Here is a 25,255-nt window from a genome sequence, read left to right on the forward strand (position 1 = left end):
CGCAATTGTTCCAGAGAGGGTCTTTAGAAGCACACTTTATCCCAGATGGGGACTTTAGAAGCAACCTTTATTCCACAGAGGGTGGAGAAGGTTTTTAGAAGTTCCCTTCATTACAGAAATTTTCTTTAGAAGCATCATTTCTTTCAGAAAGAGTATTTCGAAGCTTCCTTTTATTCCAGAGAGGGTCTTTAGAAGCACCATTTCTTTTAGGAATGGTCTTTAGAAGCACTCTGTTTTTCAGGAAGGGTCTTTCTTTCAAAATTGACACATGTTTTCAAAATTGACTCGGTAAATAACCCGGTTACCTAGGGCTAGAAATTATGGGCATTAGGTGCACTCATGGTAGAATAATGTATAGGTTGGCCACAGCTAACAGCTGATTAAAAATGTTTTTCTTATTGTGGTCTATTCTTTCAAAAACAGGGTTGACATTTTTTGATTGACATTAATTGAAATTCGTTCTAAAGGTACAAACCTGAAGTCATTAGTTATGGAGTCGATTTAAATTGTCATCTTCATACAATATATGTCAAATAAATCGAGATATGTCAAATTAATCATCGTATAACCGGGGTATTACACTACAGCTTTTTGCCGGGTTAACCCACTTCATGAGGATTTATTGCTTAATCTGGTCAAATCTGACCAGATTTGCCATACAAAAATTAAATCCTCTCACGACTGGGTTTATTTTAAATCCGGCACAAATCCACCAAAAATACAGTGTTGTATTCGGTATTTGTGCAAAAAAATCCAACTCTACTCAAAAAGTACCAAAAGTTGCAACTGTTTTTGCAACAGAGTTAGTCGTGTTTTACACGTTTACGATTGGTCGCATGAGATTTTATGGAGTTAATAAATCTAAAGTTATTTGAAAATCATAAAATTATTTATTTTTTTTTTACATTAGACACTTTTTAACAAGAAGTACGCTTGATATCATGATACAAAAATGTATCACTGTGTGTAAAATATACCAATATTAGCAAAGAGGGGACGATATCTCATACGAGAAATTGTAAAAGTGTAAAACACGACTTTATTAGTTATTTTGTATGTATACGTAAACAAACATCAGCTGACAGTTTATATCCTCGAAAAGCTAAGTGTAACCAGCAAAGATTAACCCACTGGATCTATTAAACCCAGTGGGATAACCTTCAATTCCATTAAATTTGATCGTAACTGAGTTTACTTCCTTTGCTCTGCTTTTTATGACACCGCAACTGATATTGCTTCATCATTCAAATGGTTTTTCATTTTCCTCCAACTCCAATTCAGATTCCCAAAAAAAACTCCAACTCCACTTCAAAAATAATTTGCGTCTTGTGAATTACAGCGATGTTCGTATCTTCAGTGTGCATTTCTTTATTTTTTTAAAACAAATTCTTATAGATTTAGTAACTCTTTCTTGTGTTCAGAAAAAAAGACTGCGACGAGTGGGTTTGTTACAGACCCGTAGTGGAATTCTGTAAAGCCCTCGGCACATACGGTACGTTGTGCGTTGCGTCACGCGTTAAAAGTTTGTTCTTGAAGTTTTCATGTGGTTGTTGTTACGCGACGCACAACGTACCGTATGTGTCGGGGCCATTACTCATTTTTGCTGTTACCAACAAAAATCGGTAAAATTAAATCCCAAAATTATGACTAAAAACATAAAGAAAATTTGGCATCACTGTTTGTGTCGGTGCGACAACTTTTTATTCATCGTTAACTTACCGAAAAAATTCGATAATTATCGAAATTATAATCATTTTAATTTTAGCGACAATTATCGATAACAGCAAAAATGAGTTACAGAATCCCACTACTGTGCGTTTTCATTGAAAAGTTTTCTTGCGTTCTTAGACAGAGTTCCATACTAGAGTAATTTTATGGAATTGCAGTAGTGGGAAATTCGAACTAACAGCCTGTTTTTGTAAAAATACTTACCTGTCACACAAACCGTTCGTACAAAAACGTATACGTTCAAAATTAGGTTCTTGTAAAATTTTAAAAATCATTCGTCTTTATCTAAAAGCTTTCGTCTATTTCGGAAAAGCTTTTATATATCAGGGTTTCCATAATGCTTATTTTGTGAATTTTGCATCTGCATCTGTACGAAATATGTGTTGCTTAATGGCAACCTCGATAAACAGATAGCAAACAAAAAAGAAGACAAAAATGTAAACAAATTTGTCAAAAAATAATTCACATAATATTGGCCTGTTCCCGTACTTTATAAAGTGGTAAAAGTCGTAAAAGTCGTAAACGATCTTCATATAAATTTTGTGTACGGGAACGCAAAATGTGTAAACGTGGTAAAAATTGTAAAAACTTCTTCTTCTGTGGCTCTATGAAAATAAATAAAAACACATTCCGCACCAGTTTTCATCTGTTTTGTGCCATTTATTACTCCAATAATTCAGTTTTCATTCCAAACTATGGGTCTTTTCCATTCGTTTATTTTTTACGTATTCGTTCGATTGATTTTGTTACGAAAACCAAAAAATTACGAAAATGAAAAGCTTTCACTTGTTTGTCATACGAATACAAACGTCAATCGCTATGAAAACCAAATTGTGTCTTCGTTCATGAAGTCCTCGAACGAATGGGCAAAAACTTTTTACAAAAACAGGCTGTAATGCTTGGTTTACATTCGGCGTCGTTTCGTGATTTCGCGCCGAATCAAGCAAAATTTATCATGATTTCTCATACAAAAATGAGATCATCTCATTTCGTGATTTCAGCGCAATCAACATCGAAATCACAGTACACATGATATACAACCCTGAGTTTGCCCAAAAAAGTACCAAAAGTTGCAACACTTTTCACGTATCACAATAAACAACGTAGATGGTCAATTGCTGCAACAAACAATTTTAGTATCAACATTTGTAAACAATGTGGAAAAAAACTAAATTCGTTATTACAATGCTATTTTTCATTGTATTCCCCTACTTTTTAATTGTAATTTTAGAAAAAAGACCAAATTGTCAAAAATCGCTTTCCCTTACAAATTTCTTAAAAATTTCGGGAACGGAAAAAATGTTGGAAATTGCAAAAATTCCAGCCAATATGCCAAAATCAGCGTATCAGCCATGGTATTCAGATGCCAATAAACATTCTGCTAGTTTCTACTAGACCAAATTTGTATAGCAGAGAACAGGAGAAGGGTGTGTTATTCAAAAAGAAGTGAAAGTCTTGCTAGATTTCGCAGTACTGGAACGCAGTTCTATCACTAAACGGGAAAACTACGGCAAGTAGTAATATTTTTATTATGATGTCTCAACGATATAATCATTTTTTTAGTTTTTCGTTTGTTAGTATTATAAACAATTAATAAACGATATATAGATAATTTTCGAAATAAAGCGGTAAAGTTTTATATTGTACTATATTTTTGATGACTATTTTTTTTGAAAATTCATGTTCGATCAGCTATGGATCTACTTGATTATTGTGATATGTTTGGAATCAAGAAAAAATAAGTGTAAACTCCGGGGTGTATTTCAGGATTTCGTGAAATCCAGTGGATTTCGGAGCATAACGAAAAAATGGCTGAAAATACAACTCTGTAGCCATGGCTTAAAGCGTTAAATGGCATGGAGAAATAAAAAACGTAGATGTGTCAGCATAGTTAGTTGGTTTTTACAAAAATATGTATATGGAATTTAGAACTGCACTGCTTTTGTTGAAAAGTATCGCAAATTAGACTATTAATAAAAAAGCAACAAATATTTGCTTATGCCTTATACTATGTTTATTTTAGGCGTTCTTAGATCGAGTTCCCCACTACCGCAATTTCATAAAATTACTTAAGTATGGAACTCGATCTAAGAACGCCTAATTTCATTAAATTATTTCATTGAAATCGCTGTAGACTAAACGGGACTAAACGTGATTTAGACTATGCACTTATACCCCGGTTACACTATTGAAGGTTAACCCACTGGGTTTAATAGATCCAGTGGGTTAACCTTCAATAGTGTAACCGGGGTATAAGTGCATAGTCTAAATCACGTTTAGTCCCCTTTAGTCTACAGCGATTTCAATGAAATAATTTAATGAAATTAGGCGTTCTTAGATCGAGTTCCATACTTAAGTAATTTTATGAAATTGCGGTAGTGGGGAACTCGATCTAAGAACGCCTAAAATAAACATAGTATAAGGCATAAGCAAATATTTGTTGCTTTTTTATTAATAGTCTAATTTGCGATACTTTTCAACAAAAGCAGTGCAGTTCTAAATTCCATATACATATTTTTGTAAAAACCAACTAACTATGCTGACACATCTACGTTTTTTATTTCTCCATGCCATTTAACGCTTTAAGCCATGGCTACAGAGTTGTATTTTCAGCCATTTTTTCGTTATGCTCCGAAATCCACTGGATTTCACGAAATCCTGAAATACACCCCGGAGTTTACACTTATTTTTTCTTGATTCCAAACATATCACAATAATCAAGTAGATCCATAGCTGATCGAACATGAATTTTCAAAAAAAAATAGTCATCAAAAATATAGTACAATATAAAACTTTACCGCTTTATTTCGAAAATTATCTATATATCGTTTATTAATTGTTTATAATACTAACAAACGAAAAACTAAAAAAATGATTATATCGTTGAGACATCATAATAAAAATATTACTACTTGCCGTAGTTTTCCCGTTTAGTGATAGAACTGCGTTCCAGTACTGCGAAATCTAGCAAGACTTTCACTTCTTTTTGAATAACACACCCTTCTCCTGTTCTCTGCTATACAAATTTGGTCTAGTAGAAACTAGCAGAATGTTTATTGGCATCTGAATACCATGGCTGATACGCTGATTTTGGCATATTGGCTGGAATTTTTGCAATTTCCAACATTTTTTCCGTTCCCGAAATTTTTAAGAAATTTGTAAGGGAAAGCGATTTTTGACAATTTGGTCTTTTTTCTAAAATTACAATTAAAAAGTAGGGGAATACAATGAAAAATAGCATTGTAATAACGAATTTAGTTTTTTTCCACATTGTTTACAAATGTTGATACTAAAATTGTTTGTTGCAGCAATTGACCATCTACGTTGTTTATTGTGATACGTGAAAAGTGTTGCAACTTTTGGTACTTTTTTGGGCAAACTCAGGGTTGTATATCATGTGTACTGTGATTTCGATGTTGATTGCGCTGAAATCACGAAATGAGATGATCTCATTTTTGTATGAGAAATCATGATAAATTTTGCTTGATTCGGCGCGAAATCACGAAACGACGCCGAATGTAAACCAAGCATTACAGCCTGTTTTTGTAAAAAGTTTTTGCCCATTCGTTCGAGGACTTCATGAACGAAGACACAATTTGGTTTTCATAGCGATTGACGTTTGTATTCGTATGACAAACAAGTAAAAGCTTTTCATTTTCGTAATTTTTTGGTTTTCGTAACAAAATCAATCGAACGAATACGTAAAAAATAAACGAATGGAAAAGACCCATAGTTTGGAATGAAAACTGAATTATTGGAGTAATAAATGGCACAAAACAGATGAAAACTGGTGCGGAATGTGTTTTTATTTATTTTCATAGAGCCACAGAAGAAGAAGTTTTTACAATTTTTACCACGTTTACACATTTTGCGTTCCCGTACACAAAATTTATATGAAAATCGTTTACGACTTTTACGACTTTTACCACTTTATAAAGTACGGGAACAGGCCAATATTATGTGAATTATTTTTTGACAAATTTGTTTACATTTTTGTCTTCTTTTTTGTTTGCTATCTGTTTATCGAGGTTGCCATTAAGCAACACATATTTCGTACAGATGCAGATGCAAAATTCACAAAATAAGCATTATGGAAACCCTGATATATAAAAGCTTTTCCGAAATAGACGAAAGCTTTTAGATAAAGACGAATGATTTTTAAAATTTTACAAGAACCTAATTTTGAACGTATACGTTTTTGTACGAACGGTTTGTGTGACAGGTAAGTATTTTTACAAAAACAGGCTGTTAGTTCGAATTTCCCACTACTGCAATTCCATAAAATTACTCTAGTATGGAACTCTGTCTAAGAACGCAAGAAAACTTTTCAATGAAAACGCACAGTAGTGGAATTCTGTAACTCATTTTTGCTGTTATCGATAATTGTCGCTAAAATTAAAATGATTATAATTTCGATAATTATCGAAATTTTTCGGTAAGTTAACGATGAATAAAAAGTTGTCGCACCGACACAAACAGTGATGCCAAATTTTCTTTATGTTTTTAGTCATAATTTTGGGATTTAATTTTACCGATTTTTGTTGGTAACAGCAAAAATGAGTAATGGCCCCGACACATACGGTACGTTGTGCGTCGCGTAACAACAACCACATGAAAACTTCAAGAACAAACTTTTAACGCGTGACGCAACGCACAACGTACCGTATGTGCCGAGGGCTTTACAGAATTCCACTACGGGTCTGTAACAAACCCACTCGTTTAAAAATCCCTAGCCAAGCAAACCAATTTTTTGATCCCTACAGTCGCAGTCTTTTTTTCTGAACACAAGAAAGAGTTACTAAATCTATAAGAATTTGTTTTAAAAAAATAAAGAAATGCAAACTGAAGATACGAACATCGCTGTAATTCACAAGACGCAAATTATTTTTGAAGTGGAGTTGGAGTTTTTTTTGGGAATCTGAATTGGAGTTGGAGGAAAATGAAAAACCATTTGAATGATGAAGCAATATCAGTTGCGGTGTCATAAAAAGCAGAGCAAAGGAAGTAAACTCAGTTACGATCAAATTTAATGGAGAGGTTTTATAATTTGTGTTAATGTAATAAAGTTAATATTCTTTTTTTTAAACGAATAAGCAATGTATTTTATTTGGGATATTTGCAATGGCTTGCATTTTTTAGCATCTTTAGACTGGATTTAAATTTAATCCAAAACACTACATCAAAGGCTGTGATTTGGATCGAAAATGGAGTGCATCCTAGCTGTGTTCCGTGGAAGCAAAATGGAGTGCATCCTAGCTGCGCGCTCTCTTGTAAAATTCATAGGTGAATTCATAGAAAAAGATGTACTCCAGCGGCAATTGTTCTAGTGATTTAACTGAATCCGTGGATGCAAACTTTTTGCTGGGAAATTACCGCCAAATTCGTCCGGCCGAATAAATTGTCAAATAACTATATCGTCAAGACTGAACTGCCTTATTATTTCCGTGATAAGGCACTAAACACGCCTCATGAAATAACTGGAGATGTGTTCAATATGGTTTGTTTTCCTGAAAGGTTAGTATCTTGGCTATGTTATCATTATTGTGAATGACACACAAAGGTTTATATCCTGACTAACGCTATAACTCCAAAGACGTACGTACAAGGGTATATTATATTTTTGACAGTATTATCAGTTGCCAACAGATGGCGTTATATATTTTTGCTTTTAAAAATAAAACTTTATTCCATTCGGAGAAAACTTCTTAAGCAATTTTTGAGTTTTTGGGAGAGAGCGGAGATGATGGAGCTCTTTTTTCCTTTCTCTCCCAAAAACACAAAAATTGCATATGTAAGTTTTCGCCGTGTACTGAATTACAAAATCGTATAAAACTTACCCGCTTTTTCGTGAATCTCCATTACAGCTGTTAGAAATGTACAAGCATTGTCCACCGAGAGTGTTGCAATAACATGATCTTCACAGGCTGCACGTAATTCACAGCAGCCCATATCTTGTGCCAAGGTCATCATTTCAAAGACTCGCGAATCTTGTAGTAATATCTGTCAAGGGATCAGGATATGAAATATATATACATATATATAGAAATAAAGGTATGTATGTTGTAGTTTCTTACCTTAGCTGTATAAACATAGAGAATAAATTGTCGAAAAACTTCCGGATGTACATGTGGCAGTCGTACAGATGTTGGTGATCCCGTACTTGCTGGTAGTACTGTGCAACCAGGTATGCGACATATTTCACCACGTTTGTTGTTCTTAAAACTTTTGCAGCTAAAAGAGAGGAAGAGAAAAGATGGAAATTAACGATAACTATAATAACTAAAGAACGATAGTAGGGATAGGTAATGGAAAGCAATAATCGATTTTTCGACTATTCGATTATGGTCTAAATCTAAAAATGCGATTTTTCGGTCTTGCGATTATTTCAGTTGTCTTAAAACTCGACTTTCGACTTTTTCATAACCGCAGAAAATCGACAATTCGTCGATTTTCGAGTTTTCCTTTGAAACTGTAAAACCGCCAAAAGTGCAAAAACCGCCAAGTCCACAATCTATGGTCAAACTCGAAAATCGATCACAAGATAATCGATTATGCGATTTTCCTTCCAGACAAAAGTCGACTACGATTTTTAGATTTTTGACTGCAAAAAATCGATTAATCGATTAACCGAAAGTCGACTTACCTATCCCTAAACGATAGTATGTGACTATAGACGGAAATTAACATATCTGCCCTTCTTGACGGATAGCAGAATGTCCAGTAGAATAGAGTGTGTAGCTATAAATGAATAACAAAACAGCCGAGTTATCACAATGGATGTGGGAGAGTTTCGGAGTTGGTTTAGTAACCCACCCAAACAAAAAACGAAAGAAAAGACGAATGAACTCCCCTAATGTCTAAAAGCTAGAATATTGGAAATATTTATAAAGAAATTCTTCAAAATTCGGATATGCCTATAGAAGAACACGGTGCGCCTTAACTAATTTTAAATGGAAGGTGCTTACACCTGGGAAGTTTTTGCAGATTCTGAAACTACAATGCTCATAGATGAGAAATATCAAGGAACAAAAAAAAAAAAATCGCCGGAGGGATTTTTAAATAAATCGCGATTTAAGTTCACATTTTTAGGGGTTCTTTAGGTTTTCACGATTTTGCATGGAAACCGTGAGTTCTATGGAGGCGATACAGTCAGTGCATTGTCTCAATTTGAACTTCTATATCTCAAAAACGATAAAACCTACGAAAATATTAATAGGTCAATCTTGTGGATAATTTTCACAGCTACAACATTTTCTTCAGGCCCATTTACATAGGGCTCGCGGTTTTCAAGCAAAATCGTGAAAACTTACACGCAAAAAAAAAAACGGCCTCTCTAACATATGTCCCAAACATATTTTGCAGCAAACATATATATGTTTGCAACAGCCCCAAACATAATATATGTTTGGGTCTGCAAACAAATATATATGTTTGGGTGGAAACAAATATATGTTTGGGTGCAAAAATATTTATGTTTGGGTGCAAAAATATTTATGTTTGGGTGCAAAGATATATATGTTTGGGTGCAAACACAGACATGTTTGGGTGGAAACAATTTTATGTTTGGGTACAAACATTTTATATGTTTGGGTGCAAACACAGACATGTTTGGGTGGAAACAATTTTATGTTTGGGTACAAACATTTTATATGTTTGGGTGCACAAAAATACAAACCCAAAAGGCACAAAAAAAACAAACACATGCACCAGTGGGCGCTTACTGAGAGCAAGGGAGCGTAAAATTCAATGTAAAACACTTTAAAATGTGTGCTCACTTGCTCTCAGTAAGAACTCACAGGCTATCTCTGTAGTATACACACAAATGTTGTGGTTTTTTATTAAAAGGCAAAAGAACAACAAACACATAGGTACATACAAAATTCCAAAGAAATATATAACACACTTTAAAAAAAGAAAAACTGATTGAAATAATTTGTAAATAGTCACACTTTAAAAAAGGAAAAATATATAGAAATGTACTTGAACGCTTCTCCTTAGTTGTGAAATAAAGCAAATTGTCCTCATAGTTGAAATCATCAGCGGGGAATCGGCATCTAGAATCAAATGATTATGTAATGTAATAAATAAATATGGATATGCCATTTTTCAAATATACATAAGTATGTATGTATGTAATTACCAATATTAAATGCGATTTCTTCCTTGTCCAATAAAATAATTCCATTCAACTTTCCGATTCAATTATAAAATGTATTGGGCATTTAATTTACTAAAAAGCACAATTTCTTTAAGAAAACACTCAAGCAATCGAAAAACACAAAACACTGATTTATTCACTCACTTTACCGTCTTGACTCTACAAAGGCAACTAAAACACTGAAGAAGGAAAAAACAAAATAATTCATACCATTTCTTCTTATCCTCTTCGCCTGCTGTTAACAACAGCAAAACAAGAAACACACGAGTTTGACGCATACACGCCATCAAAGCACCAAAGCCCCCTTCTTCGCTTCTACGTCTTCTATTATACAATGCACACAACTCTTCATTATAAAACAGCATTCCGAAGCTGCGAGAGCACTGTTATTACTCTCATTGACAAACATCCTCTCTCCACCCACGAAAAAAATGTTCTAACATAAAAAATATGTTTTACCCAAACATATCAAATTGAAATATGTTACAAAATGTTGCAAACATATATTTGTTTGCAACCGGTCCCAAACATAAATTTGTTTGGATCCAAACATATTTCTAACATAAATTTTTCTGCGTGTAAAGAACCCCTAAAAATGTGAACTTAAATCGCGATTTATTTGAAAATTGCATTGTAGTTTCAGAATCTGCAAAAACTTCCCAGGTGTAAGCACCTTCCATTTAAATTTGGTTAAGGCACACCGTAAGAACAGAAGATTTGAAGTTGCAGTGGAAGCAGCCCTTGTTGAGGATTTATCTGCAGACCTCGCCTTACCAGCGACATGATTCAAATCTAGTCCAGATCGATATCTTTGGGTTCATCTGTGGCTCCGGTCCCTGCTTCCATCCCCCATATTCCATTTGCGGTTCCGGCTACCACAACCTCATTTGGAGGAGTCGGAAAACAGTTAAGGTGCGAAACCCGTAAGGTTTCATCTGCGGCCTCTGATAAATGCCCCATTCCGGGTTATGAATGTTGACATGCGACGTCGCATTGTCGTAAAACGGTGTTTGTCAAATTCTCACAATGCTAGGGACTGCCGAAGAAAAAGAAAATTTGCCGTCTCTAATGAAGAACACCACACGCTCCTTCATGAAGACCTTTCCAGGGTGCTTATATAGACCCTTTCTGAAATAAAGGGAGCTTATATAGACACTTTCTGAAAGAGAGGGTGCTTCAATCGGGCCTTTTTGAGAGAAGGTGTGCTTTAAGAGACACTTTGTAAAGGGAAGGCTGCTTCAAAAGACCCTTTCTGAAAGAGAGGCTGCTTCAATAGACCCTTTCCGAAAGAAAGGCTGTTTCGAAAGGCCCTTTCATAACGAAAGGGTGCTTCAATAGACTCTTTCTGAAAGAAAGGCTACTTAAATCGACCATTTCTGAAAGAAATATTGCTTTAATTGACATTTTCTGAAGTAAAGGGTGCTTCAATAGACCCTTTCTGAAAGAAATGCTGCTTAAATCTACCATTTTTGAAAGAAATGGTGCTTCAATAGACCCTTTCTGAAAGAAAGGCTGCTTCAATAGACCTTTTCTGAAAGGAAGACCACTAGGCGTGCAAAATTTATGTATAAAATCCTGATGTTGCATCCTCCATTCTTAAGTCCACGTTTTTGAACCCTTTGGTGGCCCCAAAAATTATTTTATAAATCCACGGTTTGGACCCTTTGTGGGTCTCTAAAAATGATTTTATAAATCCACGTTTTTAGGCCCTTTGGTGGCTTCCAAAAATTATTTTATAAATCCACGTTTTTGGACCCTTTGGTGGCCTCCAACTCTTAATTTATAAATCCACGTTTTTGGTGGCCTCCAAAAAATAGTTTATAAATCCCTCCAAAAAATAGTTTATAAATCCACGTTTTTGGTGGCCTCCAAAAAATAGTTTATAAATTCATGTTTTTGGTGGCCTCCAAAAAATATTTTATAACTCCACATTTTTGGACCCTTTGGTGACCCCCAAAAATGATTTTATAAATCCACGTTTTTGGACCCTTTTCTGGCATCTAAAAGTTATTTTAAAATTCCATGGTTTTGGACCCTTTGTTGGCCTCGAAAAATTATTTTATGAATCCCCGTTTTTGGACCCTTTGGTGGCTTCCGAAAATTACTTTATAAATCCACGGTTTGGACCCTTTGGTGGCCGCCCGAAATTATTTAAAAATTCCATGTTTTTGGACCCTTCAGTGGGCTCATTTTTTTTAAATTCACGTTCACGAGATCTAAAAAATATTTTAAAAAATCCACGTTTTGGACCCTTTGGTGGCCACCAAAAATTATTTTATAAATCCATGTTTTTGGACCCTTTGGTGGCCTCCAAAAATTACTTTATTATTCACGTTTTTGGACCCTTTTGAGGCATCCAAAAATTATTTTATACATCCACGTTTTTGGACCTTTGGTGTCCTCCAAAAATTATTTAATAAATCCATGTTTTTGGACCCTTTTTTGGGTTGGCCTCCAAAAATTATTTTAAAAATCCACATTTTTGTTCCCTTTGGTTGCCTCCAAAAATTACTTAAAAATCCAAGTTTTTCTACCCTATTGTAGCCTGTGTTTTACACCCGCATAAATTATTCGTGCAACATGTCCTGTCATGTAATCCTCATGAACTCCTTATTATGGTGTTAACATTAACGTGGAACATAAACATTTTATCTGATCGTGGGCGCTTTGTAATCACACCAATATAAATTGTTATTATTTTAAATACTTTGTTAATTCAATTAAAATATATACATGCAATTAAAAGCATTAAAAACCTTTACACCCCTTACCCCTGGCACACACATAAAGTGAACTTAATTACCCATGAAAATTACAAAACGTTTTTAAAGCACCGAGGCAGGCCAAAGAGACAGCTTCTGTGTTAATGACATGGTATTTGAAAATCAATGCGGAACACCTATAGTGTGGCTTAAACCACCATGGTAAATGTAAACCGGCGATGAAAAACATAAAACATTACAACAAATTCTCCCACCAAAACCATTTGGACCAAAAACTCTTAAACGAATGTTAAAAACACCAGGGGCGGGGAGTGTTTGTTCGAAAAAACTCCATAAGAAATTAAATCATTTATATAAATTCGCAAAGGTAACAGATTAAATGAGCCACTGCAAGTGCCAGAAAACAAATGTTATGACGATAGTCAACGAACACCGTATGGTGGAGTACCCAATCTCACATTCACATAACGTGCAACAAACAATTGCCACAATTAAAATGGTTTCACTAACAACATTGGCATGTTGCTCGTTATGTGTGCAACATTGAATAGTGTTGTTATTGCTGTTTGTAACACAATACTAATGACCATCACCACCACCGTCACGCTGACGATAAGAGCAGAGTTAAAATATGCGAAAAAACCAGAGTAACCCTTTAATGGGTTTGTGGCACATATTCAACAAATAACGCAACAAAATCGCTGCCGTGGGCCTACAATGTCCATAACACATGCAGTAAATGACCAAATAAAGTGAAGTTGCAACATGCAAACTGTAGTGATTTGTTGTTAAAAAAAATAAGCAAGCGGAATTTTTAGTGGCTAGCAAAAAAATGTTGATGGTTTTTGGCTATATGGTAGCTTGGCATGGCAAATTCCATTTGGCAGCACGTTCTATTGTAAGAGATAATGAATTAAACACTAAGTAAGTGTAGTTGAGAAGGCCTTATGGTTGCTTCCAAAAATTATTTAAAAACTCCACGTTATTTTGCCTTTTGGTGACCTCCAAAAATTATTTAAAAACTCCACGTTATTTTGCCTTTTGGTGACCTCCAAAAATTATTTAAAAAATCCAAGTTATTTTGTCTTTTGGTGACCTCCAAAAATTATTTAAAAAATCCAAGTTATTTTGCCTTTTGGTGACCTCCAAAATTATTTAAAAATTCCACGTTATTTTGCCTTTTGGTGACCTCCAAAAATTATTTAAAAAATCCACGTTATTTTGCCTTTTGGTAACCTCCAAAAATTATTTAAAAAATCCACGTTATTTTGCTTTTTGGTGACCTCCAAAAATTATTTAAAAAATCCACGTTATTTTGCCTTTTGGTGACCTCCAAAAATTATTTAAATAATCGACACTGTTGGGCCTTTTTGCGGCCTCCAAAAATTATTTAAATAATCCACGTTTATGGACCTTTCTGTGGCACCCAAACATCCACGTTGTATAATCCACGTTTGTGGACCTTTCTGTGGCACCCAAACATCCACGTTGTATAATCCACGTTGGGGCTTTTGGTGACTTCCAAAAACTATTTAAAAAATCCACGCTATTTTGCCTTTTGGTGACCTCCAAAAATTATTTAAAAAATCCACGTTATTTTGCCTTTTGTTGCCCTCCAAAAATTATTTAAAAAATCCACGTTATTTTGCCTTTTGTTGCCCTCCAAAAATTATTTAAAAAATCCACGTTATTTTGCCTTTTGGTGACCTCCAAAAATTATTTAAAAAATCCACGCTATTTTGCCTTTTGGTGACCTCCAAAAATTATTTAAAAAATCCACGTTATTTTGCCTTTTGGTGACCTCCAAAAATTATTTAAAAAAATCCACGATATTTTGCCTTTTGGTGACCTCCAAAAATTATTTAAAAAATCCCCGATATTTTGCCGTTGGTGACCTCCAAAAATTATTTAAATAATCCCTGATATTTTGCCGTTGGTGACCTCCAAAAATTATTTAAATAATCCACGTTATTTTGCCTTTAGTGACTTCCAAAAATTATGTTAAAAATCCACGTTATTTTGCCTTTTGTGACTTCCAAAAATTATTTAAAAAATCCGCTATATTTTGCCGTTGGTGACCTCCAAAAATTATTTAAATAATCCACGCTCTTTTGCCTTTGGGGACTTTCAAAAATTATTTAAAAACTCCACGTTATTTATTTTTTGGTGGCTACCAAAAATTATTTAAAAAATCCACGTTATTTATTCTTTTGGTGACCACCAAAAATTATTTAAAAAATCCACGCTATTTTGCCTTTTGGCGGCCTCCAAAAATTATTAAAAAATTTACGCTGTTGTGGCTTTTGGCGGCCTCCAAAAATTATTTAAAAAATCCACGTTATTTTGCCTTTTGGTGACCTCCAAAAATTATTTAAAAAATCCACGTTATTTTGCCTTTTGGTGACCTCCAAAAATTATTTTAAAAATCCACGTTATTTTGCCTTTTGGTGACCTCCAAAAATTATTTAAAAAATCCACGTTATTTTGCCTTTTGGTGACCTCCAAAAATTATTTAAAAAATCCACGTTATTTTGCCTTTTGGTGACCTTCAAAAATTACTTAAAAAATCCACGCTATTTTGCCATTTGGTGACCTCCAAAAATTATTTAAAAAGTCCACGTTATTTTGCCTTTTGGTGACCTCCAAAAATTATTTAAAAAGTCCACGTTATTTTGCCTTTTGGTGACCTCCAAAAATTATTTAAAAAATCCACGTTATTTTGCCTTTTGGTGACCTCCAAAAATTATTTAAAAAATCCACGTTATTTTGCCTTTTGTTGCCCTCCAAAAATTATTTAAAAAATCCACGTTATTTTGCCTTTTGGTGACCTGCAAAAATTATTTAAAAAATCCACGCTATTTTGCCTTTTGGTAACCTCCAAAAATTATTTAAAAAATCCACGTTATTTTGCCTTTTGGTGACCTCCAAAAATTATTTAAAAAATCCACGATATTTTGCCTTTTGGTGACCTCCAAAAATTATTTAAAAAATCCCCGATATTTTGCCGTTGGTGACCTCCAAAAATTATTTAAATAATCCCCGATATTTTGCCGTTGGTGACCTCCAAAAATTATTTAAATAATCCCCGATATTTTGCCGTTGGTGACCTCCAAAAATTATTTAAATAATCCACGATACTTTGCCTTTAGTGACTTCCAAAAATTATGTTAAAAATCCACGTTATTTTGCCTTTTGTGACTTCCAAAAATTATTTAAAAAATCCGCTATATTTTGCCGTTGGTGACCTCCAAAAATTATTTAAATAATCCACGCTCTTTTGCCTTTGGTGACTTTCAAAAATTATTTAAAAACTCCACGTTATTTATTTTTTGGTGGCTACCAAAAATTATTTAAAAAATCCACGTTATTTTGCCTTTTGGTGACCTCCAAAAATTATTTAAAAAATCCACGCTATTTTGCCTTTTGGTGACCTCCAAAAATTATTTAAAAAATCCACGTTATTTTGCCTTTTGGTGACCTCCAAAAATTATTTAAAAAATCCACGTTATTTTGCCTTTTGTTGCCCTCCAAAAATTATTTAAAAAATCCACGTTATTTTGCCTTTTGGTGACCTCCAAAAATTATTTAAAAAATCCACGTTATTTTGCCTTTTGGTGACCTCCAAAAAATTATTTAAAAACTCCACGTTATTTTGCCTTTTGGTGACCTCCAAAAAATACTTAAAAAATCCACGCTATTTTGCCTTTTGTTGCCCTCCAAAAATTATTTAAAAAATCCACGTTATTTTGCCTTTTGGTGACCTCCAAAAATTATTTAAAAAATCCACGTTATTTTGCCTTTTGGTGACCTCCAAAAATTATTTAAAAAATCCACGCTATTTTGCCTTTTGGTGACCTCCAAAAATTATTTAAAAAATCCACGTTATTTTGCCTTTTGGTGACCTCCAAAAATTATTTAAAAAATCCACGTTATTTTGCCTTTTGGTGACCTCCAAAAATTATTTTAAAAATCCACGTTATTTTGCCTTTTGGTGACCTCCAAAAATTATTTAAAAAATCCACGCTATTTTGCCTTTTGGTGACCTCCAAAAATTATTTAAAAAATCCACGTTATTTTGCCTTTTGGTGACCTCCAAAAATTATTTAAAAAATCCACGCTATTTTGCCTTTTGGTGACCTCCAAAAATTATTTAAAAAATCCACGTTATTTTGCCTTTTGGTGACCTCCAAAAATTATTTAAAAAATCCACGTTATTTTGCCTTTTGGTGACCTCCAAAAATTATTTAAAAACTCACGTTATTTTGCCTTTTGTTGCCCTCCAAAAATTATTTTAAAAAATCCACGTTATTTTGCCTTTTGGTGACCTCCAAAAATTATTTAAAAAATCCACGTTATTTTGCCTTTTGGTGACCTCCAAAAATTATTTAAAAATCCACGTTATTTTTGCCTTTTGGTGACCTCCAAAAATTATTTAAAAAATCCACGCTATTTTGCCTTTTGGTGACCTCCAAAAATTATTTAAAAAATCCACGTTATTTTGCCTTTTGTTGCCCTCCAAAAATTATTTAAAAAATCCACGTTATTTTGCCTTTTGTTGCCCTCCAAAAATTATTTAAAAATCCACGTTATTTTGCCTTTTGGTGACCTCCAAAAATTATTTAAAAAATCCACGCTATTTTGCCTTTTGGTAACCTCCAAAAATTATTTAAAAAATCCACGTTATTATGCTTTTTGGTGACCTCCAAAAATTATTTAAAAAATCCACGTTATTTTGCCTTTTGGTGACCTCCAAAAATTATTTAAATAATCGACACTGTTGGGCCTTTTTGCGGCCTCCAAAAATTATTTAAATAATCCACGTTTATGGACCTTTCTGTGGCACCCAAACATCCACGTTGTATAATCCACGTTTATGGACCTTTCTGTGGCACCCAAACATCCACGTTGTATAATCCACGTTGGGGCTTTTGGTGACTTCCAAAAACTATTTAAAAAATCCACGTTATTTTGCCTTTTGGTGACCTCCAAAAAATTATTTAAAAACTCCACGTTATTTTGCCTTTTGGTGACATCCAAAAATTATTTAAAAAATCCACGTTATTTTGCCTTTTGGTGACCTCCAAAAATTATTTAAAAAATCCACGTTATTTTGCCTTTTGGTGACCTCCAAAAATTATTTAAAAAATCCACGTTATTTTGCCTTTTGTTGCCCTCCAAAAATTATTTAAAAAATCCACGTTATTTTGCCTTTTGGTGACCTCCAAAAATTATTTAAAAACTCCACGCTATTTTGCCTTTTGGTGACCTCCAAAAATTATTTAAAAATCACGTTATTTTGCCTTTTTGTGACCTCCAAAAATTATTTAAAAAATCCACGTTATTTTGCCTTTTGGTGACCTCCAAAAATTATTTAAAAAATCCACGTTATTTTGCCTTTTGGTGACCTCCAAAAAATTATTTAAAAACTCCACGTTATTTTGCCTTTTGTGACCTCCAAAAATTATTTAAAAAATCCACGTTATTTTGCCTTTTGTTGCCCTCCAAAAATTATTTAAAAAATCCACGTTATTTTGCCTTTTGGTGACCTCCAAAAATTATTTAAAAATCCACGCTATTTTGCCTTTTGGTGACCTCCAAAAATTATTTAAAAAATCCACGTTATTTTGCCTTTTGGTGACCTTCAAAAATTACTTAAAAAATCCACGCTATTTTGCCTTTTGGTGACCTCCAAAAATTATTTAAAAAAATCCACGTTATTTTGCCTTTTGGTGACCTCCAAAAATTATTTTAAAAATCCACGTTATTTTGCCTTTTGGTGACCTCCAAAATTATTTAAAAAATCCACGCTATTTTGCCTTTTGGTGACCTCCAAAAATTATTTAAAAAATTCACGTTATTTTGCCTTTTGGTGACCTCCAAAAATTATTTAAAAAATCCACGTTATTTTGCCTTTTGGTGACCTCCAAAAATGATTTAAAAAATCCACGTTATTTTGCCTTTTGGTGACCTCCAAAAATGATTTAAAAAATCCACGTTATTTTGCCTTTTGGTGACCTCCAAAAATGATTTAAAAAATCCACGTTATTTTGCCTTTTGGTGACCTCCAAAAATGATTTAAAAAATCCACGTTATTTTGCCTTTTGGTGACCTCCAAAAATGATTTAAAAAATCCACGTTATTTTGCCTTTTGGTGACCTCCAAAAATGATTTAAAAAATCCACGTTATTTTGCCTTTTGGTGACCTCCAAAAATTATTTAAAAAATCCACGTTATTTTGCCTTTTGGTGACCTCCAAAAATTATTTAAAAAATCCACGTTATTTTGCCTTTTGGTGACCTCCAAAAATTATTTAAAAAATCCACGTTATTTTGCCTTTTGGTGACCTCCAAAAATTATTTAAAAAATCCACGTTATTTTGCCTTTTGGTGACCTCCAAAAATTATTTAAAAAATCCACGTTCTAAGGCCTTTAGGTGGCCTCCAAAAATTATTGAAAAAATCCACGTTCTAAGGCCTTTAGGTGGCCTCCAAAAATTATTTAGAAAATCCACGTTCTAAGGCCTTTAGGTGGCCTCCAAAAATTATTGAAAAAATCCACGTTCTAAGGCCTTTAGGTGGCCTCCAAAAATTATTTAGAAAATCCACGTTCTAAGGCCTTTAGGTGGCCTCTAAAAATTATTTAAAAAATCCACGTTATAAGGCTTTTAGGTGGCATCCAAAAATTATTTAAAAAATCCACGTTCTAAGGCCATTAGGTGACCTCCAATAATTATTTAAAAATCCACGTTATTTTGCCCTCTGGGGACCCCGAAAAATTATTTAAAAAATCCACGTTATTTTGCCTTTTGGTGACCTCCAAAAATTATTTAAAAAATCCACGTTATTTTGCCTTTGGGTGACCTCCAATAATTATTTAAAAAATCCACGTTATTTTGCCTTTTGGGGACCCCCCAAAAATTATTTAAAAAATCCACGTTATTTTGCTCTTTGGTGACCTCCAAAAATTATTAAAAAATCCACATTATTTTGCTCTTTGGTGACCTCCAAAAATTATTTTAAAAAATCCACATTATTTTGCCTTTTTGTGACCTCCAAAAATTATTTAAAAAATCACGTTATTTTGCCTTTTGGTGACCTCCAAAAATTATTTAAAAATCCACGTTATTTTGCCTTTCGGTGACCTCCAAAAATTATTTAAAAAATCCACGTTATTTTGCCTTTTGGGGACCCCCAAAAATTATTTAAAAAATCCACGTTATTTTGCCTTTTGGTGACCTCCAAAAATTATTTAAAAAATCCACGTTGTTTTACCTTTTGGTTACCTCCAAAAATTATTTAAAAAATCCACGTTATTTGGCCTTTGGAGGGCCTCCAAAAATTATTTAAAAAATCCACGTTATTTTGCCTTTTGGCGACCTCCAAAAATTATTTAAAAAATCCACGTTATTTTGCCTTTTGGTGACCTCCAAAAATTATTTAAAAATCCACGTTATTTTGCCTTTCGGTGACCTCCAAAAATTATTTAAAAAATCCACGTTATTTTGCCTATTGGTGATCTTCAAAAATTATTTGAAAAACTCAAGTTATTTTGCCTTTCGGTGACCTCCAAAAATTATTAAAAAATCCACGTTTTTAAGCCTTTTGGTGGCCTTCAAAAATTATTTTAAAAATCCAGGCTCTTAGGCCTTTTAGTGGCCTCCAATAATTATTTAAAAAATCCAGGTTCGTAGGCCCTTTAGTGGCCTCCAAAAATTATCCAAAAATCCACGTTGTTGGGCCTTTTTGTTTCCTCCATGGGAGAATTATCTTTTAACATTCTTTACATCCCATTCCAGTGTTATTCCTACAAAAAATTCTCACTTAACCCAGATATGCCCAGCGTCCTATATATAGGACACACATAATTCTTGCTAATTTGATATGTTATGTTTATCAAAGTACCGTTTATTTTGGTGATATACTCAATACACATCTGTAGCTCTTGGGATATTATGTGATTCCATTATTTTGAGCTACTATTTTTGAGTTTTGAGGTCTAGTTCATCGAAGTTGCCACCTATCGCTTAGTTTTTACAATGATTTGTGTTATGGCCGATTAATTATTGGGTAGTTTTATAACGAAAACATACACGATGTGGAGCCTATTACGAAAAAACGTTAACTAGATGCCGAAAAGGTGTCTTTGGACTATATGTCAAATGTTTTGTGTCCCATAACTCCCAGTTATAAGATAAAACCCTGTGTCCAAAAGTGGCCTCAAAAACCACTTTTTTCAAAAAAATTTTAAAAAACATATAAACATACTGTTATTATTTCACATTTGCTTCTAAAATAATATAAAAATACTTTTAAAATGATCACGACCAAGCAATGGGCATATCTGGGTTAATTAGTCACCTCATTAAACTTACCGTGCCATCATTATAATGCGATGAGCATAGATGCGTTCCTCTTCACGGCCACAAATGAACACAACATCGGCGCTATCTTGATCTTCCGACAAACGTTGCAAGTCATCAATGAGTTGAGGTAGGCCAGCCATGAATTGCCCATCACAGCCGGGTGTGGGGCAAGGGGGTGGTACACGTGTACCCATAATTTGTTGTGGTTAATGTGGTTAAGATGCAACAAGATTATGACAAGAGGAATGCACAACCGTTGGTTATTGTTTTTGTTTTTGTTTGTGTCTTAAGTCTTTTGTTTTGCTGCAGCTGCCGCCAAATGATCAAGTTCGTTGCTTAAGTCTTTTGTTTATTTCTTATCGATAGAGCTAAAATCAAGTTGGTTGCTTAAGTTTTTAAAGTATTTTCTCTCTTAATACACTTTACACACACGTGCTTATAGCAAAGCGCTAAAACATATTTAAATAATTTATTATAATTTTTTATATTATAACATAAAATAACAACCGTTAAATCATTTCCATTTGTTTATGTTTTTGTTTTCTTCACAACACATGTTTTGATGATCTCTCATCACTTATTTATTCTCTTTCTCCCTGCAAAAATTATACTCTAATCAAAACAAATATTTTTTAAATGAAATTCCACAACACTCCTCTCTCTGTTTATTCTTTCTCTCACGCCGCTTTGGCTCCATATCGGAAATAACAAACTCTTTTCGTTGGCACTTCAAATATTTCGTTGTTGTTTTTCGCTTCATTTTATTTTTGGGTAAACAAAACTTCTTCCTCAACAGAGCCAGAGCAGCCTAGAGGCCACCAAACACAACAACGGCAGCAGCACGCGCTTTTTTCCACACAAACTGGTTTCAGTTTTGGTTGGAATAAAAGAAAACCAAAAGCCACTTTACTCCATTGTCGAAAAAATGGTTTGGAGATGATGATATACAAATTGCTTTGCGTTTTTGTTTTCTTTCACAATTTTCAATCATTAATCAATCACTTTAGGTTTAGTGTTGAAAATATTTCATAATTTCAATATTGATTTTGCAATATTCTGTGAAATTTTCAAAACAAACACCATCTTCTAAACTTCTACTCCACTTAATATTGGATTTGGTGTAATTCTTTTTTTGCCACCTTTTGCACTTCCATTCACTCTCGCGTTTCCTATCCAACTGATTGTTGGCCAGCTATGCTGTGTGTGGTTTGGCGGTGGCAATTTAGCTTAGCTGTAGTCAGAGGTAACAACGCGATGCTCGATGTGTGTTATAGAAATGTGGGGAGGAGGGTTTTGGAGTTTTGTTTTTGGTTGGTGGCTCTTTTTTTTCGGGATCACTAAAATAAACAAGGGGAATTTTAACTAAAATATGGAGCATACTTTGGGGGGTTTTTAAATAATTTTTAGAACGATATCAAACAGCTTACAGCTCCAAAAACGTAGGTTTTAAAAATATTTTTGGAGACCTCTAAAAGCCCCAAAAACGTGGATTTTTAAAATAATTTTTGGAGGCCACTAAAAGCCCAATAACGTGGATTTGTAAAATGATTTTTGGAGTCCAACAAAAGGACCAACAACGTAGATTTTTTAAATAATTTTTGAAGGCCATCAAAATAAATAATTTTTAAATAATTTTGGAGGCAGCTAAAAGGCCTAACAGCATGGATTTTTTAAAATAATTTTTGGAGGCCACTAAAAGGCTGAACAAGGTGGATTTTTTAAATAATTTTTGGAGGCCACTAAAAGGCTGAACAACGTGAATTTTTTAAATAATTTTTGGAGGCCACTAAAAGGCTGAACAACGTGGATTTTTAAAATAATTTCTAAAGGTCAACAAAAGACCCAACTATTTAAGTTCTTAAAATAATTTTTAATGGTCAACAAATGGCTCTGCTCTGTGGATTTTTAAAATAATTTTTGGAGGCCTTCGAAAGGCCAAAAATCGTGGAGTTTTCAAATACTTTTTGAGGCCACTAAAATGTCCAACAACGAGGATTTTTTAAATAATTGTTGGAGGCCTTCGAAAACCCCAACAACGTGAACTTTTTATAATAAATTTTTGGAGGCCTTCGAAAGGCCCAGCAACGTGGATTTTTTGAATAATTTTTGGGAGGCCACCAAAAGGCCCAACAACGTGGCCCCCTATACGGAGGTCTTCTATTCTGTAGAAAACCCCTACGAAGGACCCCTACGGAGGTCTTCTATTCTATAGAACACCCCTACTGAGGACCCCTACGTAGGTCTTCTATTCTATAGAACACCCCTACTGAGGACCCCTACGGAAGTCTTCTATTATATGGAAGACCCCTACGGAGGCCTTATATTCTATAGAAGACCCCTACGGAGGTCTTATATTTTATAGAAGACCCCTACGAAGGTCTTCTATTTTATAGAAGACCCCTACGGAGGTCTTCTATTCTATAAAAGACCCCTACGGATGTCTTCTATTCTATAGAAAACACCTGAGGAGGTCTTCTATTCTATTGAAAACACCTGAGGAGGTCTTCTGTTCTATAGAAGACCCCTACGGAGGTCTTCTATTCTACAGAGGACCTCTACGAAGGTTTGCTATTCCATAGAAGACCTTTAGGGAGTTTTCTATTTTATAGAAGACCCCTATGCAGGTCTTCTATTCCATGGAAGACCTTTAGGGAGGTTTTCTATTTTATAGAAGACCCCTATGCAGGTCTTCTATTCCATGGAAGACCCCTACGAAGGACCCCTACGGAGGTCTTCTATTCTATAGAACACCCCTACTGAGGACCCCTACGGAGGTCTTCTATTCTATAGAACACCCCTACTGAGGACCCCTACGGAAGTCTTCTATTCTATGGAAGACCCCTACGGAGGTCTTCTATTCTATAGAAGACCCCTACGGATGTCTTCTATTCTATAGAAAACACCTGAGGAGGTCTTCTATTCTATAGAGAACCCCTACGGAAGTCTTCTATTCTATAGAAGATCCCTACGGCGGTCTTCTATTCTATAGAGGACCCCTACGGAAGTCTTCTATTCTATAAAAGACCCCTACGGCGGTCTTCCATTCTATAGAAAACCCCTACGGAAGTCTTCTATTCTATAGAAGACCCCTACGGCGGTCTTCTATTCTATAGATGACCCCTATGGACCCCTTATATTCTATAGAGGACCCCTACGAAGGTCTGCTATTCTATAGAAGACCCCTACGAATGTCTTCTATTCTATAGAAGACCCCTACGGAGGTCTTCTATTCTACAGAAGACCCCTACGGAGGCCTTCTATTCTATAGAAGACCCCTACGGCGGTCTTCTATTCTACAGAGGACCTCTACGAAGGTTTGCTATTCCATAGAGGACCTTTAGGGAGGTTTTCTATTTTATAGAAGACCCCTATGCAGGTCTTCTATTCCATGGAAGACCCCTACGGAGATCTTCTATTTTATATAAGACCCCTACGGAGGTCTTCTATTCTACGGAGGTCTTCTAGTCTACGGAGGTCTTCTATTCTAAGAAGACCGCTACTGAGGTCTTCTATTCTATAGAAGACATCTATACGGAGGTCCCTATTCTATAGAAGACCACTACGGAGGTCTTCTATTCTACAGAAGACCACTACGGAGGTCTTCTACTCTATAGAAGACCACTACGGAGGTCTTCTATTCTATAGATGACCCCTATGGACCCCTTATATTCTATAGAGGACCCCTACGAAGGTCTGCTATTCTATAGAAGACCCCTACGAAGGTCTTCTATGCTATAGAAGACCCCTACGGATGTCTTCTATTCTATAGAAGACCCCTACGGAGGTCTTCTATTTTATAGAAGACCCCTACGAAGGTCTTCTATTTTATGGAAGACCCCTACGGAGGTCTTCTATTCTATAGAAGACCCCTACGGATGTCTTCTATTCTATAGAAAACACCTGAGGAGGTCTTCTATTCTATAGAAAACACCTGAGGAGGTCTTCTGTTCTATAGAAGACCCCTGCAGAGGTCTTCTATTCTATAGAAGACCCCTACGGGGGTCTTCTATTCTATAGAAGACCCCTACGGCGGACTTCTATTCTATAGAGGACCCCTACGGAAGTCTTCTATTCTATAGAAGACCCCTACGGCGGTCTTTTATTCTATAGAAGACCTCTACGGAAGTCTTCTATTCTATAGAAGACCCCTACGGCGGTCTTCTATTCTACAGAGGACCTCTACGAAGGTTTGCTATTCCATAGAAGACCTTTACGGAGGTTTTCTATTTTATAGAAGACCCCTATGCAGGTCTTCTATTCCATGGAAGACCCCTACGGAGATCT

General features: G+C 34.6%; 1 protein-coding gene across 1 annotated transcript in view; it reads right to left on the reverse strand.

Moving 5' to 3' along the window:
- Positions 1–21,406, reverse strand: part of LOC141404317 (uncharacterized) — a 42,920-nt gene extending 21,514 nt beyond the window's left edge. Inside the window, exons 1-3 of the mRNA XM_073987836.1 lie at positions 20,981–21,406; positions 7,803–7,959; positions 7,566–7,728 (exon numbers count right to left, since the gene is read on the reverse strand). Coding sequence (XP_073843937.1) covers positions 7,566–7,728; positions 7,803–7,959; positions 20,981–21,165 — 505 coding nt within the window. The 5' untranslated portion in view covers positions 21,166–21,406. The remainder of the gene's footprint in view (positions 1–7,565; positions 7,729–7,802; positions 7,960–20,980) is intronic.
- Positions 21,407–25,255: the final 3,849 nt, after the last annotated feature.

The sequence above is a fragment of the Musca autumnalis genome, unplaced genomic scaffold (assembly GCF_047663935.1).
Source record: "Musca autumnalis isolate F117 unplaced genomic scaffold, ASM4766393v1 scaffold_4, whole genome shotgun sequence".
NCBI classification, from domain to species: Eukaryota; Metazoa; Arthropoda; class Insecta; order Diptera; family Muscidae; genus Musca; species Musca autumnalis.